General features: G+C 43.2%; 2 protein-coding genes across 3 annotated transcripts; both read right to left on the reverse strand.

Moving 5' to 3' along the window:
* Window positions 1-17256: 17256 nt before the first annotated feature.
* On the reverse strand, window positions 17257-18931 carry LOC143597160 (7-ethoxycoumarin O-deethylase-like). 2 transcript variants are annotated; one of them, XM_077075747.1, is made up of 3 exons: window positions 18204-18931; window positions 17412-18021; window positions 17277-17302 (listed from the first exon to the last, which is right to left on the reverse strand). In XM_077075747.1, exons 1-2 carry the CDS (start codon window positions 18879-18881, stop codon window positions 17413-17415), a joined length of 1287 nt encoding a protein of 428 aa, XP_076931862.1. In that variant the 5' UTR covers window positions 18882-18931; the 3' UTR covers window positions 17277-17302; window position 17412. The 2 variants fall into 2 exon arrangements, with proteins under 2 accessions (XP_076931861.1, XP_076931862.1); XM_077075746.1 differs by having other exon boundaries at window positions 17257-18021.
* A 112-nt stretch (window positions 18932-19043) lies between these two features.
* Window positions 19044-19812, reverse strand: LOC143597161 (oleosin 16.4 kDa-like). Its single transcript, XM_077075748.1, has one exon. It carries the CDS (start codon window positions 19634-19636, stop codon window positions 19124-19126), a length of 513 nt encoding a protein of 170 aa, XP_076931863.1. The 5' UTR covers window positions 19637-19812; the 3' UTR covers window positions 19044-19123.
* Window positions 19813-23720: the final 3908 nt, after the last annotated feature.

Below are 23720 nucleotides of genomic sequence, written 5' to 3' on the forward strand. Positions count from 1 at the left end.
TATTTTGTATTTGTAATAATTTGTTTTATTTTTAACGTAGTTTTGTTTTGATTTAATACGTATATAATTTTTTGCATTATTCACTATAACATTTGGATTAAATTGATCGAAATGTGTAGCTTTTCTAGATTTTTAACGAACAAACATAAATTAAGACGAGCATGTTGATTTTTTTTAAAGAACATGCATGAACACAAATATTTGTCTTACAATAAAGGGGCGGTTGATGTAGGTGACGATGATGGTTGATGCATGAGACTATGAGAGGGAGGTTAACAATGCAAAACTTAACCGGTATGGAGATTTAGAGGATATATCAGCGACGGAGAATATGTAGAGAAAATAAATTAAATAGGGTTTGATTATGAAACAGTTTCACAAATAAATGAAATGTTATAACCCGTTTAAGGGCTATCCGGGTTTGGTGAGACCCATGACCCGTGAAAATTATTATTTGATGATTAAGGGGTTATTTCACAAATAAATTAGATATTATAACCCGTTTAAGGACTATCCGTGTCTAATGAGACTCATACCCGCGAACAGTGGCGGATCTAGGAAATTTTCTCACAGGGGTCGGAAAAATTTTTAGTCAGTATTCAGTTGGTCATCGCTACATAATTTTTCCGATCCCGTCCGGCCGATCATGTCAAGTAATCGGTATATAATTTTTTTGGTCCAGTTGGGCCCCTCCGATCGGCTAGAATTGGGTCAGCTCGAGTAATATAGAAAAAAGATAATCAAACAAATAATAATACGTGAAACTTCATTAAAAATGCATAAATAAAATGTCATGTGTCTAAAATTGTTCTTTAGGGGTTTTCATTTTTTAAAGCTTAACAAAAAATCATATAAAATTGTTCTTTAGGGGTTTTCATTTTTTAAAGCTTAACAAAAAATCATATAGTACGCATGTCTTTTTCAATAAAACAAATACAAATATCGTTTAAATTCTCATCACCCATTTGATTACGCAAAACATACTTCACGTAAAAGTATTTTCAACGTTTATAGTTGCGACGGGTAATACGAGAGCTAGTCTCAATAAACGATAAACCAATACAAATGAAGTTGGTGAGCATACCAACGTATGTAGAAAGTCGAAACATTTTCTTTGAAGATTAAAACTCTTATAATCCGTTGAACTCACATAACAAATTATTTGCGTCATTATAACCTTTTTTAATAAGTTAAATGTATATTAGGTTGAGAGTTTTGTGCTGAGAGTTTTGGACTTAAAACTTAGGAATAAGATTGATTGGGTATTTGAGCTTAAATTTGTATTAAATTCGTTTCAATTAAACTCAAATTTAATTATTTATATACATTTATATAATTATAAATGTAAATTTATTTTCTATTATGGCCAGTCTCGAAATTTCATGGGTTCATTCTCGAATTTTTACAGCGTCTTTTTGTCGTTTTCGAAATTCCACAGGGGTCGGTATCAAAATTTCCCAGAGGTCGGTTGAGGTTTTAACACATATATACCACTAAAAAAATTTCTCACAGGGGTCGGCCGACCCCCTACTCAAAGAGTAGGTACGCCACTGCCCGCGAATTCGGGTCAAACATATAAGAAGTCTCAAATCAAAATCAAACAATCTTGTGGCTTAAAAGAGGTGGGGGAGTGACAAAAGAGTTATACATATAATTTTTTTTGTATGCGTTTACAGATAGATAGATAGATAGATAGATAGACAGATACATATTTGAAAAGGGATTTTGAAGAAATACTAAGTGAACCCACGGGCAGATTATAGATAATCTGGGGGTTAAGTAATGTTTCCCACGAGGATGAGGTCCAGCAGAGAAGGTTGTTCTTCAGGGGACCTGCAAAACAGACACCGTAAGCTCGTCACTGAGAAGGGGGGGTTCCTCCTTGTGACCACCCTCCGGCGTGAGAATCAGACTAGATTGCTCTGAATATAAGTGTATATTAAGAGATTGCTAGATAAGATTGAGATATCAGATGATGATCTTACCATTCCAAGGTGTTGGAGTATTTATAGCCGAAGGTAGGTTTCCTAGAAGGTACAGCCGGCTGAATAGTATTCCTGTTCTACCAACAGTGGACTACGCACAGGCCATGCTGGTTGGTGGATAGGCTACGGCCAACAGTAAAGGTCGGCTGTATACTGTTCCTTTACTGCCGGCTACGCACTGTTCCACCAACTGTAGGCTGCGCACGTCCCATCGTAAGGGTTGGTGAGTAGGCAGCGGCTAATAGTGACAAACAGTACTAGAGGGTGCTCCTCCTCGTATTGTTGTCGGTGAGCTGTCACCCTGTGATTGGTTCATGGGCTGCTCTGGTCAAATTGTCTGTTCCGCCCATACCTTAGTAGGTATAGTACGAAAGACCTTCCAGAAGCATACGGACTGGCTCATTTAGGCGGGAGTATTCCCGCCTTGCTCATTCCTTCATGTGACTACTGAAGTAGCGAATGCCTTGTGCGTGTAGCCTTGCTGTTAGTGCGGGTAGCCTTCCCTGATGGCTTGTATCCGCAGCTGCGGGAACAGGCGGGGTACTTCGCCATTGGGAGGCTTTCCCTGCGGGTACAGTTGGCGTACTGCGCGTAAGGTTCTCTAAGCATGGTGGGCCCTGCTGGAGCAGTTGGTTATTGCGCAGACGTCCCTATTCAAGGTGACTCTTGCGGGTCCAACTGGGCTCTGCTGGGACCTACCTCTTCAAGTCCCCCCTGTCCAATGTTCTTCTCATGAATTATTAATAAGTGAGGTGAACTTTTGGACTTAGCAAGGAGTTTTTGAAAAGGGTTTAGTTTTTCGGTTTTCCGTGGTGATTCTTCCCGCGGTTTTCCTGATGTCACGCAGAAATTCCCGACTTTTCTGCTTGATCTTTGGGTGTGAAGCGGGTAGGTTTGTAACCTCCTCGTACGTCAGGAGCGTTGAGTCCCATTTGTGTGGATTCTCCGTGGGGTTTTGGTAGTTTTCAACATACTGATCAATTATGCTAAAACCACCAATCCCATCACGGAGTTTCGAACAATATAGTTCTCGACGTTCCCGTCATGCGGGGATGTTATTCCCGTTCCCGCCAGCATGGCCCAGAAGATCCTTCTTGGTTTGAATTCCCTGCAGAGTGCTAAGTATGTGAAGGGTTTTGCCTTGACACTGTACCCGCACTTGTCTTACGGTTACTTTACTTCCAAGGTATTCCTGGCGTCAATTCCCTGCGGGTGCTAAGTATGTGAAGGGTTTTGCCATAACACTGTACCCGCATCCGTCTTACGGTTACTTGGTTGCCGAGGAATTCTTGGCTTCAATTCCTTGCAGGTGCTAAGTATGTGAAGGGTTTTGCCTTAACACTGTACCCGCACCTGTCTTACAGTTACTTGGTTGCCAAGGTAAGGGGTATTTTCCCGCTTACTTTTGAATCTTTTTGAATTTTGAATTTTGAAATTCGAAGAGTTGGTGGAAGGATAAGAACAGTCCAAACCTCTGACACGTCGTGCGACGGTTTCTTCTGACTGTGTCAGGACGTGCAGGAAGTTATGGTGACGTGACAGTACATGGTCATTCCAGACGCTTTTTCAGGCGCGTGGGCGCGATTTTTCGGGCGCGTGGCCGCGAAATTAATGGTATGCGTCCTGTCAACAGCTGTTGCCAGCTTGCTTTTTGCCACGTGTCATAGTTTCATTGCACCTTCGTTTTCTCTCTCTTCCGCATTAATTTCATCGCATTAATTGCGATTAGTATATAAAGGGGGAGAGGGTTCTTTGTAATCCACACTTTCACTCTTCTCTTCATCTTCTTTGCGATTTCCGGCGAATACTCACCTTTTCAGGCAAGCATTCTCCCGAAATCGTTTTCTTCTTTTTCAAGATGTCTCGTGATCTCGAGTCTACAGCTGACGACAAGAGTACTGCTGGCGAGTGCCAGTGTGCTCTGCCTGGCGATCTGTATCGGTACGTCGTCAGGAAGTTCATGCTCGAGTCTCTCGAGCCTGAGTTTCCTGAACCCCATCAGACGGTGTACGATGCCCCCAGAGGCAAGATCGGGGTTTATGCTGCATTCTTTGTTTATGGGAATCTTAGGTTCCCATTGACAAAGTTTGTTTACCGTGTCCTTGAGAGGCACGGTGTTCATTTGACCGAGTTGCACCCCATGGCGATCGCCAAGATTCGCCACTTCGAGTGGGTGTGCCGGATTTTGGGCATTGAGCCCTATGTTGACCGCCTGATGACCTTCTACACTTGGAGGTGCATCCAGGGGTGGTACACGTTGATAACCCGGATCAAGGGTTTGAAGATTTGCGCAACCGAGCGCAGTCTTCGCGCGTGGAAGCGGGAGTTCTTCTTCATATCCGCTCGCGCCATCCCCATTGCCATGAAATTCAAGAACGGGCAAGTACTTCCCAGCCTTCACGCCTCCAACTACGAGGAGGCGGAATGGTTTTCGAAGATATCCCGGGTCCAATCTCCGGTTTACCGGTTTGCGGAGTCAGGGATGGTGATGTTGGGGATGAGCCGGGTGTGGAAGGAGGCGGATGCGCGAAAGATTCCGATCGTCCTCGAATACGGTTCGAACTCTGTTCCTTACGGTATGCTTTATTTCTTTTTGTTGATTCTGAATTTCTTCTAACTTCTTTCCTGTTTATTTCAGAGGGGAACGACTTGCAGTCGCTCCTGAACCCGCGGGAGGCTGACGGTCCCGCTCGGATGGGTACTCGTGCTCTGGACGAGAACGAGTTGCCCATCCTAGAACAAACGGCGGATCGGTTCGTGGAGGTCTATCCGCAAGGCCATGAGATCCTTAGCTCCCGTCGGCCAGGTAAGGCGCTATTCGACCCTCGACCCCTCAATGTTGAAACCTCTGCTGGAATTCCTCTAATCGTATGTTCTGATGAGGAATCCGCAGATGGTCCTCCGTTGGTGCGGAAGAAAAAGGCTGCCGGCGGGAAGGGGAAGGAGAAGGTGGCCTCCACAGCCGATCCAGCGCCTCGGTCTGACTCGGAGACCGAGAGCGAAGAGGTGGCGGGGAATCCCGGTGGTGATAAGATCACCATTCCGGAGGCTGTGACAACTGTCACCGAAGAGCCCAGGATGACGACGGTGACCGGCGTGAAGAGGCCGGCTCCATCGGGTTCGTCCCCGCCTCTTCGTACCTTTAGGCTCAAGAAAACCCGTAAGTACAAACTTCCTTTATCTTTAGCTTCATAGTTTAATGTCATTTTAACACTTGTCTTCTTTACGCAGGCGTGGATGTTGACGCATTCCAGGGTGGAGCGCAGAGGAGTACCTCTCCGCCAATGACGGTAGGCTTGGTCAGCCTTCCTGAGGCGACGACCCAGGCGCCTGCGCCTGCATCCGCTGGTTCAGTCGCTCACTCCTTTGAGCCGACAGTTCCAGCTGTGATGACGTCACCGCCGGCTGTGAGTGCTATTTTTACAGCATCTTTCACCGAGCCGGCGGTTACTATTGCTGCGGATTCTGCAGCGGCCACCGCGGCGGCTGTCACACCCCGGCCAGAGGCGGAATGCCAAGGGCGTGGACGAAGTCTCAGATTGAATAAGCCATAACACAGGTTAAGAGTCTAAATGAAATGCATACATAGATAATCAAGTTACATTGTTCAAAAGATACAAATAAAACCACAATAGTCCAACAGATACTAAGTCTAGTACTACGCCTTCAGTCATCTCCTAAGGCCATCTAGAAATCCCTGTTCTTCATCTATTAGCATTACCTGAAAAATATGCAAGAAAGCGTCAACTACAAAAATAGTTGAGTGAGAACATAAGTTTGTTGTAAAAGGAAAAGGCTTCATACACAAGCATGTTAGACCATGTTGTAGGGGTTTATATATAGGGTGTACCAGCGGCTAACCCACCACTCCTACAACATATTTTGCTGTGCTTATTGTTTTATGAGTTTCAAAGTGAGAAGACAGTTCATAAGTAAAAGCGTAGTGTATAATACATGGTTCGGTACAGTTCATAATAGTGTGTGAAAAGCGTGTACGTGGATCATTGAGTTACAACGTGTATAAGGCAATACAATAGTTCACAATTCTTGAGATAAATGCACATAACAGATAGACCAAAGAGCAAGTAATAACACATAGTACACATAGAGGTCACGCGAGTGTGAGGCGAGACTTACATGGATTCACACAGAATCCAAGGCCGTCGAGTATGCGAGACTTACATGGATGCCGCAGTATCCAAAGCAGTCGAGTGTGCGAGACTTACATGGGTGCCGCAGTACCCAAAGCAGTCGAGATAGTGACCGTGGTTCATAGAGCAACAGTTCATAGAGCATATAGTTCATAGTGCAACGGTTCATAGTACAATGGTTCATAGTACAATGGTTCATAGTGTAACAGTTCATAAAGTGATACAAATTTATAGAGTAAGTAAAGTAATTGTGATGGTGTTTACATTACGTTAAGTTATAAGTGAAAGCGAGTAAAAGCAGAGTAAAACAGTGTATAAAGGTTTGAAGTAAAGTGTTTTGCATATTTCCACCCCGTGGTTTGATAAAGTGAAAACAGTTGAAAAGGGGTTTATGAACTCACCTTGATCTCGGGTTAGGATGGTGCTACAGAAGATCTCCTTAGCCTAGAGTTGGACATATGTATAAGGTTAACAACGTGCAATAAGTCTAAGAAAACGAGTTTACGCGACCTCGAGCAAAAACTGGGTTTTTAAAGATGAAAACAGCTTGGTTCTGGCTTGATTCGATCGAATAAGAATACATTCGATCGAATAAGAATACATTCGATCGAATAGGAACACGTTCGGTCGAATAGGCACACATTCGATCGAATAGACACACATTCGATCGAATCTGAGGCACACTCGATCGAACCAGAAACACATTCGGTCGAACCAGTTTGGGAAAACTCGTTCGGTCGGACATGGAACTTGTTCGATCGAATAGACACTCGTTCGATCGAATACGAAGCTCATTCGATCGAATGAGTTGGAGACCATTCGGTTGCTTTCCTATTCGGTTGACTGGACTGGTTCGATCGACTCCTTCGATCGAATGAACTGGTTCGATCGACTGGTTCGATCGAATGAGTCTGATTCGACTCCTTCAAGCTGGGCGACGGAGAAACCTACGGGTTTTCCAGATTTTCCAGATTTTTGACCCAAAATCGAAGTTTTTGACATGGAAATGCTCGGGATTGAAAGGGGTATCGATTCCTAGTACTTTTAAACACAAAAGCTTGCATTTTGACACCAAAACAAGTCGGTTTTTGACCCGAAAACTCAAGTTACGAAAATGGGAGTTTTTGCTCGATTTGAGGCCGAAAATGGTTATGAAAACGGATGATTTTCGAAAGGGACTTACCAAAAACGATTAGGAACAAGATTCCGGGCTCGGATTTGAGATTTGAGGACTTTCTCTCTCTAGCTTCTCTCTCTAGAAATGAGAGAGTTTGGGTGGGTGCAAGTGAAAGAGTTGGGTGAAAATGGTGGAAGTGTCAAGAACTTTCGTTTATATACTACGGGTTTGGTTAGGCGCGGGTTGGCTACCTACGGGTCGAGATTAGCCGAGTCCATAAATTTTGTAAAACGAAACATTTTTCTATAAACTTTTATGAAATAACTTTGAATAAAATATCTGAAATCTTTTAAAATAATGAAAATATCATTTATTTACAAAAGATAGATTTTTGGTCACCGGGTTAAATTTCGGGATGTTACAGCGGCCGCCACCATGCCTCCTCCGTCATCGGCAACGACGGCCGATCCTTCAGGTATGCATGGGGCGTATCGCCAAACCTTGCCACCTTCCCATCTGCCTGACATCTTGGATGGATTTCCCTTGGGTTCAGGTGATGGGTTTGGCGGCTATCGGCCTGTTATTGACCCTACAGGTGCGTAGGGTTCTTTTGGCCTATTTTATATTTTTCAATCATCTTTTCCTAACTGTTCTTTGTTTTTTGCAGTGTCGGATTCCAATGAAGTGTATGTTCCACGATGGAACATTCGCCGAGGAACAACCCTTCGCACACCTGTGGAGTGCGTGGAGTGGGCTCGTCACGCTGCTCCCAGTGGTGCGTTGGGGGAAGCCATGGCTAGCTACCAGGAGGGTAGGCTAAGCAATGAGCTTCGGGTTCTCCTGGCCCGGATGCAGCCGCGCGTCGAGCTGCTTTGTCGTGAAAACGACAAGTTAAAAGCAGCTCGCCTTCAGGAAGTAGCTCAGGCGCGGGCTGTCCGGGAGGAGAATAGGAGGCTTTCCGCCGCGGCGGCGGAGAAGGAGAAGGCGTTCAAGGCCCTTGAAGTCGAGGTTCAGGCCCGTCTCGTGGCTCGCTCCAAGGCTGCCCAAGCTGTTAATGAACAGCTTCGGCTGGCTAAGGAGACTGCTAGGAACGCGACTGAAAGGGCCACCAAGGCTGAAGCTGTTGCCGAGCCTCTACGCGTGGAGAATGAAGAGCTTAAAGCCAAATTAGAGGCTCTCCAGCAGGCTCATGATGCTTTGGCGATGGAGGACGCGAAGAAGCTCCAAGAGATCCTGGACCAGAGGGGCGTGCTTGACCATACTGAGCGGAAGCTAAAGGGCGTCGAAGAGGCTGCTGCAAAGGAAGTGTTGCTTGCCAACCTTAATAAAAGTGAAGCCGAACGCGCCTGTACCCAAGCTCAAGCCGCCCTCCAAGAAGCTCTGGTTGCCATGGAATGGCTTCTTCGAGAAGCGTTGTCTCGGGTAAGTCTAGCTTCATGTCTTCACGCTTTTCTTTATAAATAGAAAAGGTTCTGATACTTGTATTTTTTCTTTGTAGGTTGTGCATCGGGTCTTCTCAGAGACGTCTTATGACGATGCTATGAGCGCAGCCCTCAACGCTTCTCATGAGGATGGGGAAAAGGCCGGCTTCCTGCTTGGTCTAGGGTTCGTTGAGAAAGGCATCCCGCCTTCCAACTTCCCTTTGTACGATGTGGATACTGAAGCTATTTACGACCAAGCAGTGAACCAGTATGCCGCCTTCTCGCATCCTGTGGTGGAAAAGGTGAACGAAGTCGCTGCTGCTGATGATGGGCTAGCTATTCTTAAAGCCTTCCTTGAACCACCACGCTCTACTGATGGAGCGGGGTCCAAGTGGAAGTGGTCCTGAAGCTTGATTCTGAAGATCCCTTTCCACCATTAGCGTAGATTTTTGCTTTTGTATAGCTTTGTAATATTTGAATTTGATGAAATAAAGATTGTGTTTGTTCTTTGCCTTGTTTATTTTACGCATGTTTTGATCTAACTTAGTAATTTCTTTAGTACTTAGATAAGTTAACTTTTTAACGTGGTAAATTATAAGTTTGTTTCGCTTCCTCTTTCATGATTGTGCGGGTATGACCGTCACTTACACTTAGTAGGATGGCTTAACTTTACTTATATCTGACCTGCGTGGAAGTTTTCCTCATCTTTTCCCTTGAAATTTTCTAAGTGTTCAGAATAAGTTAACCTTTGAACGTGGTAGATAGGTTGAAGTTTTGCTTCCTTGCTCGTGATTGTGCGGGTAAGACCGTCACTTGCACTTACAAGGATGGCTAAACTTTACTTACATCTGACCTGCGTGTAGGTTTTCCTTATTTTTAGCGTTGTGTTTATGCGGGTTTTGCCGCCTTCCACACGTAACGACTTACTTCTTCCCCCATTTATGCGGTGAATACCGGCACCAGTGTGGGAAGTTCATAAGTATAAAGGTAAGGCTATCAACACATTGTGAAAGGAGAATCATTTCCATTAGAAGTGGCTCTAGGCCTTTTCTTTACAAGTTTGGAATTGATCTACATATAACATTTGCGTAATTGAGCTCCGTTCCATGTTCTTGGGATGGGAGTGCCATCGAGCCTTTCGAGCCGGTATGCGCCCTTTCCCAGGACTTCTTTAATAATGTATGGCCCTTCCCAGACCGGGGCCAGCTTTCCTGGGCGTTCTTGGTTCGAAGCCTCGTTGTTACGCAGTATGTAGTCTCATACATTGAAGTTGCAGAGTTTTACCCGCGTGTTGTAGTACTTTTGCATTTGTCGCTTGTAGTTCTCTTCACGCACTGCGGCTAAGTCTCTGCGTTCCTCGGTTAGCATAAGGTCCAACCGTCTTTCCGCATCATTGTCTTCTGGCTGAATCAAGGCCCTTGGTGAGGGTAAACCGATTTCGACCGGGACCATAGCTTCAGTGCCATAAGTGAGACTGAACGGGGTTTCTCCCGTACTGGCCTTCTTCAGCGTTCTGTTTGCCCAAAGGACGTGCGAAAGCTCGTCCACCCAGCCGGATCTGTGTTCCAAGAGTCTTTTCTTTATGCCTTCGACGATGCTCTTATTTGCTCTTTCCACCTCACCATTACCTTGCGGGTGTGCCACTGAGGTAAAGGTGTGGGTGATCTGAAGTTCTTTCAGCCACTGTTGTAGCTTCTTGTCAGCAAAGTTGGTGCCGTTATCGCTCACCAAATTCTGTGGAAGTCCAAAACGACAAATAATAAATTCCCAAATAAATTTTTTGATATGTTTCGCGGTTGTTTGGGCTAAACCACTTGGTAAAGTAGTCGATGGCTACCACTAGGAACTGAACATTTCCTGCTGCTGTAGGAAATGGGCCTGTCACATCGATGGCCCACTTCTGAAATGGCCATGAAGAAGTGACTGGAACAAGTTCATTCTTCGGGCGGTGCGTGTTGGGTGCGTAAAGCTGGCAAGACCTGCATTTTCTGATGTATGCCAGTGCATCCGTATGCATCCCCGGCCAAAAGTATCCCGCGTTGTTTAGCTTAGCTACAACAGCGCGGGGACCTGCGTGTATTCCACAGATGCCTTCGTGTACTTCCCTTAGGAGGTAGTCAGCATCTTGGTTGTCCACGCATCTTAATAGTGGGCCAAGAAAGTTACGTCTGTAAAGGATGTCATCGATGAGTTGATAATTCAGTGCTTTACAGCGTAGTTTTCTTGCCTGTGTTTTGGATTCTGGTAGTGTACCTGCCGCAAGGTATTTTATTATTGGTGTCATCCACGTTTCCGTGCCGGTTTGGATGACACAAATTTCCTTGTGCGGGACCGAATGTGTCTCGAGGAGTTCAATGCGGATATCCTTTCCTAAGTGGGTGAAGGCTAATGATGCAAGCTTGCTTAACGCATCCGAAGATTTGTCTTCACTTCGCTTGACGTGTATGACTTTGCAGTCATTGAAATCGCGCATAAGGGATTTTGCTTGTGCGAGGTACAGGGCCATTGTGTCGTTCACGGCCGTGTACGTCCCGTTGATTTGATTGGCTACTAACATGGAATCCACGTGGGCTTCCAAGTTTTTCACTCCCATCTTACGCGCAATTCTCAGCCCAGCCAAGAATGCCTCATACTCGGCTTCGTTATTCGTACTTGGAAAATCCAGTCGAATAGCGTAAGTGTATTCTTGGCCCGCTGGGTTGGTTAGCTTTAGCCCTGCACCTGAACCCTCGTTATTGGCTGCCCCATCAGTGTAGAGTCGCCAGACATCATTGATGTCTTGTGCTGGAGAGGGTTGAGCCTCTTCCTGGCACTCTTTTTCCCGCGATGCAGGCACTTCTGCAATAAAGTCGGCCAGAACCTGGCCTTTTATGGCTGGTCTTGGCTTATACTTTATCGCGTATTCTCCCAACTCAATTGCCCATTTGGCTAGGCGTCCCGATGACTCGGGTTTGCCTAGAACGTTTGCAAGTTTGAAGTTGGAGAGAATGGTGATTGGGTGACCCTGGAAATATCGTCTTAACCTGCGTGAAGCGTGTATAAGTGCTAAGACTAATTTTTCGAGGGTAGAGTACCGGGTTTCTACGTCTGTTAGGATACGGCTGACATAATAGATTGGCATCTGGATGCCTTTTCGCTCTACTAGCAGGACTGCCCCGGTTGCTCTATCTGTTGCGGAAAGGTATAGGATTAACTCCTCTCCTGCTTCTGGTGCTGTGAGTGTTGGGAGTTCGATCAAGCGTGACCGAATCTCCTGAAAAGCTGCTTCCGCTTCTGGTGTCCAGCGGAAGTGCGTTTTCTTTAAACAGTTTCTCAACGTTGACACGAAGGGAAACGACTTATCCGCGTGGTTTGCCAAAAAGCGATTAAGTGCCACTAGTCGTCCATTCAGTGTCTGAGCCTGTTTGATGGTAGTAGGTGATTCCATTTTGATAATGGCTTCGACCTTTTCAGGGTTCGCTCTGAAGCCATCTTTAGTGACGATGACCCCCAAGAACTTCCCTTCTTCCATTCCAAAGGCACACTTGCTCGGGTTGAGCTTCATGTTTATCTTCCTGAGCGTGTTGAAAGTTTCTTCGATGTCTTTCAACATCGCTTCTGGGTCAGAGCTTTTGATGACCAAGTCATCCATGTAGACTTCCAAGTTCCTCCCAATTTGTGTATGAAACTGGTTGTCCATCAGGCGTTGGTATGTGGACCCGGCATTCTTAAGTCCGAATGGCATCATTTGGTAACAAAATGTACCATCGGGCGTCCGAAAAGCGGTTTTGTCCTGATCATCAACGGCCATGTGGATTTGATGGTACCCCTTATACGCGTCCAGGAAGCATTTAAGGCTGAATGGTGCCAACGAGTCCACCTTAAGATCAATTTCAGGTAACGGATAACAATCTTTGGGGCATGCTTTGTTCAAGTCTTTGAAATCTATGCACATGGGCCATTGTTTGTTATTCTTCGGTACCATAACGGGATTTGCAACCCAAGTTTGATATCTACTAACGCGTACGATGCCTGCGTCAAGGAGCTCCTTGATTTGGGTTCTACACGCGTTAGTTTGTTCTGGCCCCATTACTCTGCGCTTTTGTACGATCGGCGTAACAGCCGGATCGCATTTGAGCTTATGCTCTTCCTTACTTCGGGGTACACCAGTCATGTCAGCTGGTGTCCACGCGAAGATGTCAGCGTTCTTTTGTAATAAACGCTTGAGTAAGGTGCGTGTGGGATCAACAATTGTTGGGCCAATGGAGACGGCCTGGTCCGGGTACTTGCCGTTGAAGGCCCATCTTTCTGGTTCGGTGATGGTTGGTTTAGCCATCTTTGGTTTGGGTTTAGATGAGACAGATGCGATGCATACCTGGGGAATGCCGGTGATCATCGCTACACCCTCAGCTGTTGGCCATCCCATCATGCCGTGGACTGAGGATACCACGGCGTTGAATCTTGCCATCCCGTCTCTCCCGAAGAGAATGTCGTATGTGTGGTGTGGCTTCCTCATCACGACAAAGTCCACATCTTCTGTGCGGGAGTGTTTCCCATCTGTAAGAGTGACGGGGAAAGATAGGATACCCAGGGGGCGTTTGTGCTGCCATCAAACCCTTCCATCGAGGCGCAGATCGTTTCCAGGCGTTCCTTGTCTTCGTCATCTAGCTTGTCGAAGAACTGCCTGTACATCACCGTTGACGAGGCGCCGTTGTCAGCAAGAGTGCGAGAAGTGATGTAGTGCCCCAGCTGGCTTTTGATGACGATAGGGCCTTCTTTGCTGGGTCCTCCTGGCACTCGCGGGAAGCGCACCTTAGCTTCCTTCCACGCACATGGTTCTGGCGTTCGCCTTTTTCTTCCTCTGATGTTACCATGAACCATGTTGATGCTGATGTCAACGGGCTTTCGTCCGTTGCCTCGGTACCGGTTGTCGTTCCGTCCTCCCTTCTTGATTGATGCCACCAGGTGTGCCAGTCTTCCATCCTTGACGAATGCTTCAACAATATCCTTCAAGGATGTACACTCTTCCGTACCATGACCTTTTGTCCCGTGGAAGTCACAGGATTTGCTCTGATCCGCATTAGGTCGGTGCCGGTTCACTGGAGCTTTTGGCCACGGTAGCTTTTCAGTGGCAAATATCTCCGTGACGCTTTTGGTGAGTGGCGTCCACCGGTGCTTTTGGCTTGAAGGATGTGTGTGATTTCTTCCGCCAACAAGAGGGTGAGAGCTGGATGAGGTGTCAAAGTTTACCCTTGACTGCCAGATACCTAGCTTCCTCTTTTTGTTCTGCCGGGCGATCCGGACATTGTTCTCTCTTGTCCTCTGCGTGTAGAGGTGTGTACTCTGGGGAAGATCCCTTCCCAGTTGCTTCTCCGTCTCGGCAAAGCGCTTGGCCGCCTCATGATGGCATCCCATGTTGATGGCATGCCATCCTTACCCGTCAATGTGCGGATAAGCTCCGGGTATTCGGCGCCTTGGATGAAAGCGGCGCGAACAAGATCTTCACTTTTGTTGCCGAGACTTAGCTTTTTGGAGTTGAAGCGGGTGATGAAGTCTAATAAAGATTCATCCTCCTCTCTAACGCAGTTGAGGATCGTCCACTGTTCTTCAGTATATTTCCTCTGTTGGCTGAAGTGCTGGCTGAACTTGTTCTGAAAGTCCGCCCAGTCATATATGTGGTGGACCGGTAAACAATCGAACCATGCCCTGGCCGCTCCAACCAGAGTCATCTGGAACATATAACACCACGTGGGTTCCGTCCAGTTACTGACGGTTGCCCCCGCAATGAATCTGTTCAAGTGGTCGTCTGGGTCGGATAGACCATCATAAGTGCCAATGTTGGACATTTGTTTGGCACTTCTCGGGGCGATTGCTTCCGCAATGTCCCTTGCGAACTTTGACTTTCCTGCATTTGTAGCAGTTGGCCTAAAGGTTTTGGAGAAGTCACGCGGGTTTCTCTCCGCATTCGTTGGTTTAAAAGCTTCCCCAAAATTCCTTTTCGGCTGGAAGTCCGTTTCCTTATGCTTCCCTTTCGCCTTATGGCGAGGGTTTGCGTCGGTATCGGATTCTTCTCTCTCCTCGTCTGAGTACTCGCACTCGCTGTTCATATTGAGCTGTTGGCGAGTACTGCCGAATTCGTCAGCCTGTTGAACTGAACGCAAGCGTTCATCCAATTCAGCTTGGAACTCTCTCTGACGTGCTTCGGCCCACGCCTTCACTTGATCTAGTGTTTGGCGAGGGGCCCTCGTTTTTTTTTCCAACTGGGCATCAGTGAACCCCAGTGGAATATTTACTGCACTTGCCCCGGCTTGGGTAGTCGGGGTAGTGTTCGTAAGATTTGTATAACCGCCGGTGTTCCCCCCAGTTGCTGGGGTTGTGGTTACCGGGGTTTCTTGTTCGGTTACTGGCCTTGGGACCGGAGTAACGTTAACCATTTCTTCAGAAATTTTGAAAAAAACTAAATTAGTTCTAGCTTTTATGCACGGATGGCGCCAATGAAGAAACACTAAGTGAACCCACGGGCAGATTATAGATAATCTGGGGGTTAAGTAATGTTTCCCACGAGGATGAGGTCCAGCAGAGAAGGTTGTTCTTCAGGGGACCTGCAAAACAGACACCGTAAGCTCGTCACTGAGAAGGGGGGGTTCCTCCTTGTGACCACCCTCCGGCGTGAGAATCAGACTAGATTGCTCTGAATATAAGTGTATATTAAGAGATTGCTAGATAAGATTGAGATATCAGATGATGATCTTACCATTCCAAGGTGTTGGAGTATTTATAGCCGAAGGTAGGTTTCCTAGAAGGTACAGCCGGCTGAATAGTATTCCTGTTCTACCAACAGTGGACTACGCACAGGCCATGCTGGTTGGTGGATAGGCTACGGCCAACAGTAAAGGTCGGCTGTATACTGTTCCTTTACTGCCGGCTACGCACTGTTCCACCAACTGTAGGCTGCGCACGTCCCATCGTAAGGGTTGGTGAGTAGGCAGCGACTAATAGTGACAAACAGTACTAGAGGGTGCTCCTCCTCGTATTGTTGTCGGTGAGCTGTCACCCTGTGATTGGTTCATGGGCTGCTCTGGTCAAATTGTCTGTTCCGCCCATACCTTAGTAGGTATAGTACGAAAGACCTTCCAGAAGCATACGGACTAGCTCATTTAGGCGGGAGTATTCCCGCCTTGCTCATTCCTTCATGTGACTACTGAAGTAGCGAATGCCTTGTGCGTGTAGCCTTGCTGTTAGTGCGGGTAGCCTTCCCTGATGGCTTGTATCCGCAGCTGCGGGAACAGGCGGGGTACTTCGCCATTGGGAGGCTTTCCCTGCGGGTACAGTTGGCGTACTGCGCGTAAGGTTCTCTAAGCATGGTGGGCCCTGCTGGAGCAGTTGGTTATTGCGCAGACGTCCCTATTCAAGGTGAGTCTTGCGGGTCTAACTGGGCTCTGCTGGGACCTACCTCTTCAGATTTGATTGTAAAAGTAGTGTAACCCATGTTGACGAAGAGGTGTCTTATAAAAAAAACAAAAATTTTCATATTTTCTTTTTTTTTTAAATCACTTATACGGTTGAATATGTTTATATACTAGTTGTAGCAGTGCACTAATGTGGTTCAGTTGGTATCATGATTAAATCAAAAGATTCGGTCGGTAAAACCCTGCGGATAAAACCGAGCGTTACAACTGAGAGCCGAAACGAATTCAATCAATATCAATCATGTTTGTTACGATGTAAGCAACGCTGGTAAAACCTAAGCATTAAAACCTCAAATATAAAACCGTCAAATTAACATATAAAAAGACTAACATATAAAACATATATAATATTTAAAACGACATAGTAGAACCCAAGCAGTGTAGGTCATCTACATTGTGGTGGCGAGTTGACGCGAATTCAGATGATTTTGGTATGTTCGTTACGGTAGCGTATAAACAATGTTGTTAGAATTCAAACGTTAAAATCTAAAAAAATAAATTCGTCAAATCAACATAATAAAGATAAATTTTTAAAACAACGTTATTCGGTCGGTAAAACCTGAGGTTGCCGGTCCCGTGCATTGTGGTGGTGAGTGGACTAGAATTTGTTCGGTTTTGGTTACTTTTGTTATGGTAGCGAAACTAAAACAAAAAGGCCGGTAAAACCTGAGCGTAGTCGGTCCCAGACAATCTTGCCGTGAGTAGATGCAAATAGACGTTTAATTATCAAGATTTTAAAAAAAACTTACGTTCGTTACGATACTGAAAGAAAAACAAAATATAAAATTTTAGGTGGACCAATGGGGTGGCGTGGTTTGGTAAAACTCGGGTGTTGGGAACAGTCAAGCGTTGTCGGTATTGGACGTTGAGGTGGGGAGTCTACACGAATTCGGTTGGTTTATGTCATGTTCGTTAATCGTTGTGGTACCAGAACTAAAATAAACAGAATATTGCTCAAAGCTTTCTTATACGATTCATTAGTGAAAGAGTACATAAATTAAGGCAGATTAAAATTGCTTAAATTGCAAATAAACAAAATATAGTTGAAGACCAGGACTAATTAGGAATAGCAAACATGAACAACTTTTTTATTTTAATATAAATACCCCCAAAGAGACTTATTTAAATCAAAACGTCGCCCAAATTTGACTCCACTTTCAGCATATACCGCATCAAAATTCTGCATAAAATATAAGAAGAGAAAGTTTTCAATATATTTAATTTGGAGAGTGAGAGTATATAACTTCCAAATAAAGAAAACTGAAAATGAATGATAGCATGTGACATACACTAATTCAACGGCAATGGAATAACACACAGAGGTTTAGCTTTGCATAAGGTGATTCCAAAATTCTCAGTCATGTCCAAAGCCTCGTCTTGATTTTTTGGGTCTACACTCCAATTAAAATTATTGAGCAATGAGCCCAACATCATTGGGATCATACGGATCGCAAGCGTCATACCCGGGCATATTCTTCGCCCGGCACCAAATGGGAGTAGCTCGAAATCCTGACCACGAAAATCAATCTTAGAATTCATAAATCTTTCCGGCTTGAACTCTAGCGGGTCATCCCATATGGTTGGGTCTCGTCCTATGGCCCATGTATTGATAAACACTCGTGTGCCCTTTGGAATATTGTATCCATTAAGCTGTACTTGTTTCTCAACTCTTCGAGGCACGAGGAAGGGGGCTAGCGGGTGTATTCTGAAAGTTTCTTTCACAATGCACAATAAGTAGGGTAGCCTCAAGATATCCTCCTCGTTTACGATTTTACCTTTACCAATAACTTCTTCTAGCTCCTCTTTGGCTTTAGTCATGACGTGTGGGTTTCGTAGTAACTCGGTCATTGCCCATTCTATTGTGCTTGCGCTCGTATCAGTGCCGGCACCAAATGTATCCTAGACGATCATACAAAATTATATGTTACTTAAAAATGAAACAAGAGAGGAAAATATTAGGAAATAAATGTAACTAAAAGAAAATTTACATATATATTTGACATCTAGGTCTCCTATGGCACACAATAAACTTATTATGATCAATACCATTGAAAACTCTATAGAATGAAATTATTACTCACCATAATCAAGCTCTTTATATGTGTGTGATTGATCTCATTTGGGTTATCTTGATTGAGTTTCAAGCACAAGTCCAATATATCATTTTGCTTAAATCCTCCCACCTTCAGCCTCTCGTCGATTATGTCTTCAAATCCCCCGAGAAGCTTCTCAAGATGACTAGTCATTCTTCTCCTTATTCCTTGCGGATCAAACCTTTTGAGTATCGGAAAAAAGTCAACGAAATTTGGCTTTGCAGCCTCCACCATACAGTTTGAAATCGCGTCCTTCATTTCTGAACCTGATTCCTCATTTGGTTGTGTTAGATCCTTGGAAAAGATAGTGTTCGATAAAAGATTCAGTGAGGTTCTGAATGCAGCACGACTTATGTCCACATACTCATTCGATAAGCTAGCTTTCCGGCAGTATGCTACTAGCTCTTCAACTTTTTGTCTCCTTAAGTGTTGGTTAGTTTCAAGGGAGGAGTTGGAGAATATATTGGAGTTAAGAAACCTTCTGAGGGTTCGCCACTGGCTGTTGACAGGGAGCCATGTTACCGAGTGTTGGGCGTGGTTAAGTGCATGAAAGGCGTCAGGGGCATAACGACCAGAGAAACTAACATCTTGCTTTTGGAGTACTTCTTTGGCCGCAGTGCTGGAAGAGATAACAAGTGTGGTTATCTGGCCAAGTTGTAAAGACATCACTGGGCCATGGATTTTGGCTAGTTTGGCTAGGGACTTGTGTGGTTGGTCTCTGAATTTATTTTTGATTTATTTAATTGTTAAGAAAATTAGAGAAGTGAAAGATATATTTAAAAATAAAGGGAATTGTCCAATAGTGGGGGGTCATGTGGAGAAAAGCTTCATAATCATAACCACATTACACTATTTCACCATTATAAAAAAAAACAAACCACACAAGACTACAGTCTCCACACATTCACTTAAACCAACCCTAGCTCGATCCGGTTTGTCGCAACACGACCACCACCATGAACCTGGTCCTCATTAGGTCCGATCTCATGAGCCTTGTCCTGAATACTCTGACCCACATCCTTAGTCTTCTGTCCCGTATACTCCACCAAATCCTGCACCGACCCAGTTAACTGCCTCAAACTATTCACCAAAAACGACAACGAGCTCAAACCCGTGAGCCCGAACGTACCCGACGTCAGAAACCCCGCCATCGCCAGCCCGATAGTCAGCACAGCCGGGACGAGAATCGGGCTGAAGATGACGAAAACCGGGGTGGCGAGAGCGAGCCCGATCAGGGTACCGGCTAGCGTGATGCCAGCGAGCCCGAGTAGGGTTAAACCCACTGGAAGTAAGGCTACAACGGCCAGGACTTTGGTCATTGATGGGCTTTGTTGGTGTGGGTGGTAGTTGTCGGGGTGGTCTAAGCGTTCATGAATGGTGTGAACATGGACTTGTTGGGGATAACGATCGGTACTAGCCATGGTTTGATGATATTATTATTATTATTATTAGCAATATGTACGTATGAAATAAAGATTTGAGAAATGGAGGTGTTAATAAAGATGAACTGGTGAGTGCATGGTGATGACACGTTTGTGACGACGTGGATGAAATTTGGCTGCGTGGCCTTTGTTGGTATATTTAAATGTGCCAGCTACGGAATTACATGGATAGTTGTACACTTGTACGTTTTAACTTTCAATGGAGAATATATTAAAAACTAGCCAATCAAGACATGAGAAATAGGATCCTAGGTTTATTAAGAAAAAATGGTTTTTAATATTGGATCAAATGGATTTTAAGTATTCAGAGATAGTTGGATTGGATTTCTCTCATATAGTGGTGTTTCATGTAATCATCAACATGTATATTTGTGGTGTTTGGATTAGTCATCTCATATGACTGGATCCAAGTTTATTCCCTTACATACTATTTCGTCACGTGGCAACACAAGATGAAATCTGACATCTGAGATAGATGGATTGAACTCATGCTTTCATGCACTACTAAACTCACGGATATAATCATTTGAAGATGCAAATATTAATTTGTAAGAATGCAGTTTTAGTTAATGGAATGTAACATCTTTTGAACTCTATTCTCATTAGTATTCTCGTACAAAGTAAGTCATGAGAGTTGATAATTTTAATTCTATCAAAAAAAAAACAATACTCTTTCTCAATATATTTTATCCAACCTTTCCATTCACAAGTTTTCCATCATTTTCAAGTTACTGCCTCACATTCATACATTTTTAATGGTGATATGTACTTGTGGTCAATTTGTTTTGTTCTCATATCTTGGACCGATTGCAACTCGGGACACCGATTCTACTCATTTCCACGATTTGTAAGAACCCTAATTTTCCTTGGTAATATTCATTTGCGAATTTCTTAAATTTTAAATATTTTACAAGGTCCCAAATGTCAAACTAGGTTGTATAGACCTGATCATGTGCGATCGTGTCGTAGCCATTATTCAAGGACTTTTGTGTTCTAAAAACATACATGAATAATGAAATTATCGTCCTTCAAGCAAAGAACCGTTTGAAGAACAGGCTTGAAGAATAGTGAATGAAAGTAGGGAGTTCAATATAACTATCTCAGATGACTAATCTCATCTTGTGCTGGAACGTGGCGGACTAATGTGTAAGAGAATAAACTTGGATACAACCATATGAGATGGCCGATCCAGTCACCACAAATGTACACATCGTTGATTACATAGAACGCCATTAGGAGAGATTAATCAAAACCAACTATCTGAGATGGCTGGATACCTAAATCCATTTGGTCCATTGTCAGGAACCTATAAACAACTTTTTTCTTAATAAACCTACTACTTTAAGAAAAAAAAATCCCAAAATATAAATGTGTGTGTGTGTGTGTGTATATATATATATATATATGGAGGTAGCTAAATTTAGCATGTTGATATCAAAAGAAGAGTTAATTTAGTATGTAAGATAAAAAATTGGGGGCTAATTTGGTACACGATAAGACACGAACACCATAAAATACGAACACTAAACATGCACACGAAACGAAAATTTATCGTGTACATGTATCTCAAACTCAAACACGAACCTGTTAATACCAGGCATACACGAACCTGTTAATACCTATGGCGCTACTGCAATTGCGAGGATGCTGAAATTCCAGACAATCAAAGATGTGGAGAAGTATAACGAAGAATTGAAGGGCTGCGACTACCGGAGATGTGGAGGGAAACCATCAAACTACTCGAAAAATGAAGAGGGAGAATCAGAAAAGAGTTTGTGAGCCATCTGCTTGATGTTGGATTGGAAATATATACGTCTTGTTCAATTGTTTGGTATAAAAACTTAGGGTTAACTATTTAGGGTATATAACATATTATATTATTATATATTTTTATTTATAAAAACATATAATCAGATGCTAACGGGTGCTTCACAGGTAAACGAGTTTTCAACTGTTTAAACACGAAAATTAACAAGTCGATTTGTGTTTACTTATTTAGTACACGAAACTTGTTAAGGCCATACCTAGACAACAACAACAACAATCATACCCAGTAAATCCCACAAATAGCAAAAGCAATTGGTAGGGTATAGGAGAGTGTGGTGTAGGCATATTTTACCTCTATCCATGAGGATAGAGAGTGTTTCCAGAGAGGCCCCCGACTCCAAAGCATGAAACTAGAAACACACATGTACCAATAACAAATCATATGGTGTTAAAGTGGCATAGTCAAATAAAAGCTCATATGAAATCATAGAATCTAAATAGAACAAACACAAGCAAAATCCACCTAAAATATAGAATAGTCTAAGTTCATACACTAAAGACATTATATAAAAGTGGCATTCTCTAAAAGTCCTTATTGTTAATCCTATGTTAAGGTCATACCTGATACCTTAATCCTATGTAGAAGAGTCTAAGTTCATACGTTAAGATCATACCTGATACATGTTAAATTCATGTAGGTTCGTGCTTGTATTCGTGTATCAATTGCCAACCCTAACTATAAGAGAGAGGGCTAAGTCGTAGCCGACAAGTAAATTTGACTAGACTATTTACAGGTGTATTGATTTTATCGGTTATTTTCATGTACCAATTGTACTTTTGAAATTTTTTGTGTCAAACTAAAATCTAGCCATTTTAAGCAGCTAGTCTTATTTGTCTTCAGTTGAACGGCTCTAACTAACAAGTCTATTTTGTTGAAGTAATATATTTTGGTAATCTTCCTTTTTTTTTGCTATAAATATTTATCTATGCCTGTGTGTTTCTTTAAATAACAGTGAAATAAATGCACCTATTAAAATTCGACAAAAACTAATAGCATGGACTATAAAGAATAGGACGAGAAAAAACATTTTCTATATTCCTAAAGACAGAGAAATTGCTCATGTTAAAACTCATCTATTAAAACTCCATTGTTCTTTATTTTAGCAATATTAAAATACAATAAGTCGAATTAGATATTAATATTTGAAATATATATAAATGTTTGAACTTGTATAAAAATTCATAAATACAAGATTAAAATTATTTGTAAAAGGCATAATCATGATTACCGCATATTATAAGTTATTAGAAAAAACGAAATTGATTAATCTAAAAAAGTTACTTTTTATTGTTACATAACCGATGGTTTAATTTTATACTTAACTTACATAATGTAACTTAAAAGTCTTTCATTTATTCTACTTTTACGAACCACCAAAATTAAATCAGTTTTTCACAAGCCTGCTCCACTTTTTAATACCGATTGCTAGTCATTGCTACTACCAGCCCACTCGCTGACACGTGTGGAAGTGTAGGTTATCAGGTCATCTCAAACTTTATCATATTGTTGCCGATAGTTTATACTTTATATTGAAACCACCATGTCGTTTTTGCCTCGAATAAATTTTAGCTTATGCTCGTTTTGTTGTGTGGGTGTTGAGTAGCGGTTGTGGATCCCTTCATGCTTGATCCGGTTTAAACGTTTTGCCCAGGTTTTTGCATTTGTTCATATTTGATTTGTGAAGGGCTTAGGGGGTGTTTGAGATTCCTTATTTTCATCAACTTATAACTTATAAACTTTTTGAAAAGTTAATAAGGTGTATAGGGTGTTTGGCAAACCATAAGGCCTTATGGATTTAACTTATGGTGACGGCAAAATAGATGGGTTTTGAAAAGTTAGGAATATGCAGCTTATTAACTTAATGAGTTTGATTTACCTATTACACCCCTCTCACCTTTAAACCCATTTACACTCTTTTAAAAAAGAGTATCCCTTTTGGTCATTTTGGTTTTCCCCAGCACATAAGCTAATCCAAACATTCTTTTAAAAACTTCTTTTCAAAATTTCATAAGTTTATAAGTCCTTTTTAATCAAAAGTCCTTTTTCACTTAAATAAATTTTGATTCATTCCTTGTAAGATATGTTGGTTATTAATTGTATGTTTGAGGTTTGGTTGGATTGTCTTAAAAACTCGATTTCCAATCAATTTTATTCTAATGTAAGCTTGGGACAGTTATTCGTTTATTTTTGATTGTTTTTAACTTTATTTGTTGGTGATATTTTGGTTCTTATTGA

Source organism: Bidens hawaiensis, unplaced genomic scaffold (genome assembly GCF_021521415.1).
Source record: "Bidens hawaiensis isolate Kalapana, Puna unplaced genomic scaffold, B.hawaiensis_p1.1 tig00047678_1, whole genome shotgun sequence".
NCBI lineage: Eukaryota > Viridiplantae > Streptophyta > Magnoliopsida > Asterales > Asteraceae > Bidens > Bidens hawaiensis.

What these genes read in the sequence shown, in the direction of transcription:
- LOC143597160 (XM_077075746.1), bottom strand. Translation starts at nt 18,881, where the DNA reads ATGTCTTTACAACTTGGCCAGATAACCACACTTGTTATCTCTTCCAGC. An exon ending in ATATAAAGAGCTTGATTATG is followed by an intron (nt 18,022 to 18,203) that starts GTGAGTAATAAT and finishes ATGATCGTCTAG; the next exon opens with GATACATTTGGTGCCGGCAC.
- LOC143597161 (XM_077075748.1), bottom strand. Translation starts at nt 19,636, where the DNA reads ATGGCTAGTACCGATCGTTATCCCCAACAAGTCCATGTTCACACCATT.